Below are 9480 nucleotides of genomic sequence, written 5' to 3'. Positions count from 1 at the left end.
GTGTTGAAAATGGCAGAACCATAATATGGAAGGAGGCTGGGTCCCTGAGTCACCAGTTAGAGGAGAGAAACTCACTGATAATTAATATCCATTATGTATGTAATGAAAACAAGAAATAAATTGGGTTAAGCCATTATCTGTTTCTACAGCTAGTGTGATCTTAATAAAAAAAGCAAGTGAACTTGAGGCACATGCAAATATCTTAAACCTAATTGGAAACAGCCTTTTGCAAATTTTGATCAGGTCCACTTAGATACATATCTAACACTGTCATTTATATGCATCTTTCCTTGTGCCACTTCCCTATACACAAAAATTCCCATTTCATGGATCAGCTCAGAAACTAGAATAAACTCTCCAAGAAGGGCACAAACAGGCCATACTCAGCTACTTATTACCCACAGTCTGTGCCATCTGATGTCCATTTCCTGTACATGATGATGATATGACCTACTACACAGAAGGGCTGACCTAGGATCCTACAAACCATTACTTTTCCAGATCTTTTTTTTTTTTTTTTTTTTGAGACGGAGTCTTGCTCTGTCCCCCAGGCTGGAGTGCAGTGGCAAGATCTTGGCTCACTGCAAGCTCCGCCTCCCGGGTTCACGCCATTCTCCTGCCTCAGCCTCCCAAGTAGCTGGGACTACAGGCATCCGCCACCACGCCCGGCTAATTTTTTGTATTTTTAGTAGAGACGGGGTTTCACTGTGTTAGTCAGGATGGTCTCGATCTCCTGACCTCATGATCCACCCACCTCGGCCTCCCAAAGTGCTGGGATTACAGGCGTAAGCCACTGCACCCGGCCTTTTCCAGATCTTAGAACATATCAGTGCCAGAAAGGTGTTTAATCAACAGGGGACTCAATTTGCACTGTCAGCATAATGCTAAAAGAAAGACACCACAGAGAAATCAGTATAAATTCTATTGTATGCCTCTGGATTTGTCTGAACTCAGGGAGGTAGTCAGGCATGCAGAGTCCCATACCACTCAGTCATTGTCTAAGGGTCACGAGGCACTTCCAGTTCTCTGAAAGTGCATTGGGCAAAGAGGCTCCAGTAGCATGAGGGCAGCCATCCTAGAGAGCCACAGCCAATTAGAAACAAAAGCAGACCAAAGATGAGATAAGGCCACCCAGTAAAAGGAATTTGCTGGGATCTGCGCAGAGGAAACACCAATAGTATCCACCAGACAAAAGTTGAAGAATTCTTTCTCTGTGTTCCAAACCACAACCTGATTTACTTATATATCATAATCACTCAGTAGGGTAATTGAAACAGTTTATATATCCATCTCCCATGTTAGACCAGACTGTTCACTGAAGCCCAGACACTGTATATTATCCACCTAAATATAGCTAGTTTGGTGATTTAAATATAATGGGTGCTCAGTTACTGTGTGCTGAATGAATAACTATAAATTGACTGGATTGTTAAAGAATGATGATAACACAGAGATTGTTTGATTTGATAGTAACTGTGATGTTCATTGTCACTTTTGTGAGATCAGCCCTATCCCCTATCATCGCTGATAATTTCCTCAGAGGCATCTCTTTCTCTATAGAAATATTATTACAAAGGCAATAAACCATATCTGCTGACTTACATTCTGTAAGAAAATATAATGACAACCTCGTAAATACCTTCTTGTCTATGGAGAAAGTTACTGCATTCAAATCTCACTTTTCTAAGCCAAGAAAGCTAGTAAGTATAGTTATTGTACACTATTTTTTGGCAAATGTTATGTAAAACAGGATGGAATATGTTAACAGATCTAATAGATTTTAATATTTTTAAAAAAGAAAGACACAGAAAGCCTTCAACCAACTAACTTTTTATTGTCCTTAAAATGCTTGTTCACATCGTTTCACGAGTAGGAGAAGAAAATACAACCAGTCTCAGAATAACCATTTAGATATAAAACGCATAATCCAAGAATATCTTTCTTCAAACCAGTAGGACACTGTCACTGGTGATGAGAATGTTGTTATATGAAGCAATCGTATATTCTTCCATAATGTAATATGCAACTGAGGCATTATGTTAAATGTATCAAGGAAGAAGCCTATCAAATGCTAAGTGATTACAGAAATACTGATTGAATAAATGTATTTAGAAATGGGATAATCTAAGGGATAGAATTTAATCCACAGTTCAGTAGACCAAAGCCCAAAGACTACCTTTCCTTCCTGTGGGATACTTGACAAGAGATTTCAGGCTTCTCCACTTCTCTGGCACAAGCATAATCTGTCTGGCAAGCCATAGTTCCTAGCTGCTTCTTAGTGATGCTCCAGGGCTAAATAAGATAAAATTTATGTGCTATGCTTTAAGCTCCATTGAGGCAAGGCACTAAATAAACTTCAGGATAATTTATGAATCCTGTGTTTGCATTAGTGATGTCCAAGTCCATCTCATAAAATGAATAAATGAGAACAGGAGGCCAATGCTGAGCACTTAGTGAAAAGCTCAGTACACTTTGGGCAATGGTCATGAGCCCAAATAAAACCACTTTATATCTAGAAAATTTTTTTACTAATCCAGGAGATTTTCACAAACACAAAAAACCTAACTCCTTCCAATGCCCAGACAATAGTTCGCTGGCAGAACATCTGGTGTGTGAATCAGAGAACTGTATTATAGCAGCCCTAGTCTGAGATCCAATATCTAATATCCTTTTAATTTACCATAATTATTTTTGTAAAACTTCATGGCTCTCCTCCATTGAATGTGCTTAGCAAGGAATGCCAAAATCCTGTCTTCTCTTCAAAGCCACATCCATAGGCCAGCTTCTCCCTACTTTTTTCTTTCCCTTCCAGTTGCATTTTACCTTGCTCTTTCTACCACTTAATCAGTGTCTGTTTATCTTAGCAATCTGTATCCAAGAGAAAGGACAATGAGAATGTAATTGGAAGAGTTGAGTTAAACATAAGCATGTATTTGGATAATTCAATCCTTCTCATTGTTCTAGCTAGTAGTGATGATTTGGTATTGCTGCTTTTGGTTTGTTGTTTTGTTCTGCTTTGTTTTAGTAATGGACATCCTACCTACAATTTTCGGTATAACAGTTACAGCAAGTAAAGTTAATCAGGATAAGGTAAGCTTCTCATCTAGAAACTGTGAGGGCCCCAACTAATCACCAACCAGTTTTGCTAAACCAACAAGTGACTTAGTTTGTCTTTCCAAAGCCATAATTCTATGCTTTTATCAAACACTTTCTCTGACCTGCAGGAATGTGTTTATTTGGAGTTTATAAAGGAAATCTAGAAGGGAAACACTATTCATATAAGCATGATAAACCTCAGCTGATTTTAAACACCCAAGTCCAGGAATAAAACAGAGTATCTTATATGTCTAAACCAAGTCAGAATGCTTCCTCCAGAGAAAAGACACATACAATTCCAACCTAATACTGCTTGTTTTTAGAAATACAAACTAAGGTCACATTAAGCCAGGTTAAGAGGAGGACAAGGTAGCTGCCCTTCACAAGTTTATCCATTCAGAGAGGAAGAAGTCAAGGGGAAAATCGCTCTCCTCTGTCTAATGCAGTATAATTGTTTCCTCATGATGGTGCCCCTCCATTTTTCTCCCTTCAAACGTTCCCTTGGCTACAAAAGGACATGACACACACACACACATATATATATATATATATATATATATATATATATATATATATATATATATATATATATTTTAAAAGAATCACAAATCACAGGGACACACAATGGCTTCCTGTGGTTAATCTGAATTTGTCATTTTGCTTTTGAGATTTTCCTATTGGTCCACTTAACCCAGCACCTCATGTATAATGAATAATGTAAAGGGAGTATGGGGATGCCTATTATTTTAAGAAACCAAAAATGCCAGGTAACAACTTTAAGGCCATTACAATTTTATCCTACACACACACTCAGTAATAACAAAGGAGTTCACTTAGAAGGATAACGCTCTAAGGATAAAACACATAGTACTGCTCTTTCTCACAACTCTTTAGATGACTTGAAGAGTAAAAATTATGTTTATTTGGACTATGCAGGGAATTTTAAATTGAATCAATAAATTCTAGAATGTCATCAGTCAAGAAATTTTTCAAAAATGTTTTTTTTTTTAAAGAGAGGTAACATTAAGCTGAAAAAGAAGGGTACACTTCTCCCTCCTCAATGTGATGTTTGTTCCTTTGCACTAAAGGGAAATGAAAATCATATGTTCCTAATGGGGAATCAGAAAATTGTTTTCTCAATGTCTGCTCATTTCAAAACCAGTACAATGCACACATATGAAGGTAATGAAACGAACAAGAATTAGGCTAAAAAAAGTGTCTAGCAGACAGACAATCACTGCAGTTCATACAGACTGGACAAAATTTTGGAGATTTCATCTCCTAGTTTCCCTGCTGTTATGTAACTAGGAGGTTTTGCTTCTTCTGGGACCTAAAGATATGTCCTCATTCCCTTTTTTCTACTGAATAAACTCAAATCCATTACCTAGTAGCCTTTCTGCGAGCTTTGTTCATGCTGACTTGAACAGGGCAATCTGCTACATCAGATGCAAGCTGTGAGACACATTTTCATTCCAACAGACTCCAAAGCTGAAGGCAAGAACTTCATGAAAAAGTGTAAAATGGAGATCAAACATATTTCTAATTTAACTACCTTACAGTTGAGGAATGCTGTGTAATTACTGTCCATAAAAACTTGCACTGCATTCCACAGAGCAGCAAGCCCTCCCAGGTATTCATGCACATGTCTTCATCATTGAGAGGCTACGAGTTTAATAGATTGAACTTTTAAAGGATACATCAATTTAGGCTTCCCACAAAGCTATAGATTGAAATGCTATGTACCACATAACTGTGGCCAACACACTAAAATGGACAATAGCAACAATTTAGCAGATAGCATTTTAACAAAAGTAGCCTAGGGATTTATTTTTGTTGGTTTGATTTTCTAAAGAAACATACTTAGTTCATTCTTATATTCCACTTTATAAGCCCTACAACTTTGAACAGATACTGTCTAGATCCAAGCAGGTCACCTACCCAAATAATGAAAATGCACTAAAAATGAAAGTCTCCAGGCCTAAAGCAATGGGCGATGAAGGCTCAGTGCAGCCTCTGCTGGCACTGTGCAACTGTCTCAGGATGCCATAAACCAGCGTCCCAGCTACCAGAGTCGGCAGGAGTCCATGCCTCTGTTCATCGTGGAATTGGGTGGACAGTTAAAAGCTTTCTGGAATTCTTCAAAGTTACTAATTGCACCATTGACCCTGAAAAAAGATATGTCAAAGCATATGTCATATAATTCTTGCACATCAACAGGTTCTGTATAAAATTGTAGCAGAATATTGCTAGAAAGAATGTTGGCATTCTTTTAATCTGTTTACAGGGAGACAACTAAAGCCCAAAATGATTAAGTAAATTTCCAGAAAAAATTAACAGACTAGAACCAGCATCTCCTGAATGCCAAGCACATGCCCCTATTACTCTTCGAACAGTCTTCAAAATTCTTTTAAAACTGTATCATCACCAATATTAGTTTTTCTAACTTTTTAAAAACTTTATGGAAAGTATAACTGACATAAAGTATACAAAATATTAAATGTAGAACTTGCCAGTTTTTGTGTGTATATGCCCATATTACTATCTGCCAGATCAAGACATTCCAGCACCCAGAAGGCTCCTGCCTGTTCCATACCAACAGCATCTCCCAAGATAACCTACTATTCTGACTTCTATTGCCATAGCTTTGCCTGATTTTGAACTTCATGTGAATGGAATCCACGGTATGTACTGTTTGGTCTTTGATTTCTTTCACTGAATATAATGTCTATAAGAGTCATCCATGCTGTTGCATTTCCAGCTATTTTTAAAGAATTCATTCAATCTGCAAAACATTTTCTCTGAATTAGTGTTAGGTATGGGAAGCTCACAGTTGCCCAGAATTTGATTAATGCAACAATCAATCAATTAATGAATGGTATCTAGTTATTACTGATAATTCTTCACTGGAGTTAGCTCCAATATATCACATTCTTACAGGCTTCCAACTACAGCAAAGACTGGATTCATACTCAGCACTTTGATTGTAGCTGCCTTTTGGAAGTGGTATTGCCATTGTGTGATTTCTGCTGCACTCAAAATCTATAGTTACTGCAGACCTCAGTAACAAGCCAGCACACACACACACACAAAACTTCCCCCCTTCTATTTCTTACTCAACTCCGTGTTCAAAGGGTTGACTAGAGACTCAGCATTCTCAGTCCCTGACTATTTCTTCCCTAATGACTTTGTTACCTGCGGGCATTTGCATAAATGTAATGGACTGTATCCAAAAAATCCTCATAACCTCTTGTTGTTTTAGCTGAATATATGGGTAGGGATGCATATTTCATAGTGTGATTCACCCTAGGCAAGTGTTAAAGATAGAATATAGTTGATAATTAGTAAGCATGCACTGTAAAATTCAACATTACAGGCAACTAGTTAAAGGAAATAAGTTTCTGAAAACTTATCTGTTGAGTAATTAATCTACTGTGTGATTTCATCTGCACCATTTGTCAGTGGGAACACATTTTAGTACATTCGAGACCGTCAGCCTTCATGACAGTTTAGCCCAGTGGGGGAGAAATTTCCAACATAGTGATTAGATTTTTATGCTAGTGGGTAATTTATAGTCAATTTCTGAAGCATTTCTAAGGCAAGATCTTAAGAATAAGATTTTAAAATATAGAAGAAATTTTAGATGGCTTTCTTGCAATATGCTAATAGATCCGTTTAAACATTAAATATAAAGATATCCAGATATAATGCCCTAAACAAAGAATGAATACATATAAATTATTATGGTTTTTGGGTTTCTCATCATACTTATCTTTCCGGTACTATAGAAAATTTCTGTCAACCTATACGACCGAGTACAGGGTGAGTAATATTAACTTTAATTTTTTTTGTACTTAATGTTTTATACATTCTGACAAATAAGACTGCAATTCATAATCCTTTTCCTTTTTTGTATAAGCTACTGTTTCAAAATATGATCCCACCTGAAAGCCAAAATGTAGACTCTCTAACTCTAGATATAAATTATAATTGCTGAATAATACTATGTATCCTCCTTTGTGTTCAGAGCTATTTAGAAAGTGGCCATTCATTCATGTTTGCTGGTTGACTGTGTGAAAGAACAAGAGGTATTAAAGGGGATATTCTTTAAAACAAAATAAACCAGAGCTCTAGGTGTTTTAAGGCAGAGTACATCAAATCTCATCCTTTCCTAAGACAATAAAGGCTATTTTTTTGGACAAAAAAGTAAGCAGTTGAGTAAGTCCAATAATGCAGTTTACTGAGACTCTTTCAAAAACTAGAAGATAATGGGATGTAATACTAAAGCTATGATTCGGATTCCGAATTACCTCTGGAGTCTTGTATAGTCTCATTGGCACTTGATGTAGCACTAGACTAGATATGTACAGGTACCATCACCAGAAATTCAGGTGAGAGAGTGCTGACTAAACCAGCTTACTACTAATGAAAGAAGATATTTAGTTTCCGTGTGGCCAGATATTTTTTGGCTGCAAAATGGAAATCACACGTTCACAATGTGGGATTTTTTTCAGATCACCTATCTGGTAGAGCCCTTGGATGGCTGGGTGGGGGAGGAAGGGGGGAGATGCACAGTTAAAAACTGCCGTCACCCATTTGCCCATTTACCTAAACTGAGGGGGACTGTGAGCACCAATTTGGACTTGTTCTCGGGCAGCTTCTGGTCTGTAGGAATTGCACCTCACCTAGAAGAGAAAAGCATCCCAACAAATGAGCTTTCATTCCAATTATGTATTTTCTACTGTTTTAACTGCTCCAAATTATACCGAGGAATAATTTTAGAACCAATGGATGACAAACAAACAGTTTTAGAAGATCAAATAAAACCGTCATCGGTAATAACATCTATTATTCTGATCCCCAGAGTAGAAGGTTTTATCAATGTGAATAATTTCACAATTTGAGTAAGTGAGAAAGGTTTCCAGACACGTGCTTTAAATCAAGAGAATCGTATATGTGCCCAGGAATCGACCAGTGTATTCATTCAATGAATTTAATGTTTGAAATAGTCCTTCTCAAATTTAACCATACTCATTCAAATCAATAAAATGAATCAGCCACCCATTATTGAGGATGGTGATGAGAAGTTAGTAGTCTGCCCCTGAGTGCCTTGCTCGCTTCACCCTAGTCTGGGCCTAGGATCGAAGTTCATTTCTCCATCTCCTTTGAAGTTGGGCATGGCGATATGGCTTGTTCTGGCCAATGAAGTGTGAGCAGAAGCAGAAGTAATATATGTTACTTCCTGGCAGAAGCTTTAAAACCTGACAGAAGTTTTAAGAGCCTTAAGAACAATTTAAGATGCTACACTAACAGCCAGTGCACATATCCTCGTATGTCTTTTCTACTCCTGTGGTATCCACAGAAGCACATGCCAAGATATAGACTCTAAAACCCAAGTTTTTTGTTTGTTTGTTTGTTTGTTTGGTTTGACATGGAGTCTCGCTCCGTCACCCAGGCTGGAGTGCAATGGCGCAATCTTGGCTCACTGCAACCTCCACCTCCTGGGTTCAAGCGATTCTCCTGCCTCAGCCTCCCAAGTAGCTGGGATTACAGGTGCACACCACCACGCCCAGCTAATTTTTGTATTTTTTTTATTATACTTTAAATTCTGGGGTACATGTGCAGAACGTGGAAGCTTGTTACATAGGTATACATGTGCCATGATGGTTTACTGGACCCGTCAACCCGTCATCTACATTTGGCATTTCTCCTAATGCTATCCCTCCCCTTTTCCCCCACCCCCTGACAGGCCCTGGTGTGTGATGTTCCCCTCCCTGTGTCCATGTGTTCTCATTGTTCAACTCCCATTTATGAGCGAGAAAATGTGGTGTTTGGTTTTCTGTTCCTGTGTTAGTTTGCTGAGAATGATGGCTTCCAGCTTCATCCATGTCCCTGCAAAGAACATGAGCTCATTCTTTTTTATGGCTGCATAGTATTCCATGGTGTGTATGTGCCACATTTTCTTTATCCAGTCTATCATTGATGGGCATTTGGGTTGGTTCCCAGTCTTTGCTATTGTGAACACTGCCACAATAAACATACGTATGCATGGTGTCTTTATAGTAGAATGATTTAAAATTATTTCGGTATATACCCAGTAATGGGATTGCTGGGTCAAATGGTATTTCTGGTTCTAGATCCTTGAGGAATCGCCACACTGTCTTCCACAATGGTTGAACTAGTTTACGCTCCCACCAACAATGTAAAGGCGTTCCTATATCTCCACATTCTCTCCAGCATCTGTTGTTTCCTGACTTTTCAATGATTGCCATTCTAACTGGCATGAGATGGTATCTCATAGTGGTTTTGATTGATTTACATTTCTCTAATGACCAGTGATAATGAGCATTTTTCATATGTTTGTTGGCTGCATAAATGTCTTATTTT

General features: G+C 38.0%; 1 protein-coding gene across 1 annotated transcript in view; it reads right to left on the bottom strand.

The window, feature by feature from the left end:
* Window positions 1-1812: 1812 nt before the first annotated feature.
* The window catches only part of PHEX (phosphate regulating endopeptidase X-linked), a 219288-nt gene continuing 211620 nt past the window's right edge, over window positions 1813-9480 (bottom strand). Inside the window, exons 21-22 of the mRNA XM_055106306.2 lie at window positions 7702-7778; window positions 1813-5261 (exon numbers count right to left, since the gene is read on the bottom strand). Coding sequence (XP_054962281.1) covers window positions 5159-5261; window positions 7702-7778 — 180 coding nt within the window. The 3' untranslated portion in view covers window positions 1813-5158. The remainder of the gene's footprint in view (window positions 5262-7701; window positions 7779-9480) is intronic.

The sequence above is a fragment of the Pan paniscus genome, chromosome X (genome assembly GCF_029289425.2).
Source record: "Pan paniscus chromosome X, NHGRI_mPanPan1-v2.0_pri, whole genome shotgun sequence".
NCBI lineage: Eukaryota > Metazoa > Chordata > Mammalia > Primates > Hominidae > Pan > Pan paniscus.
Note: the sequence above shows the minus strand (reverse complement) of the source record. Positions and strands in the feature narration are given on the sequence as shown.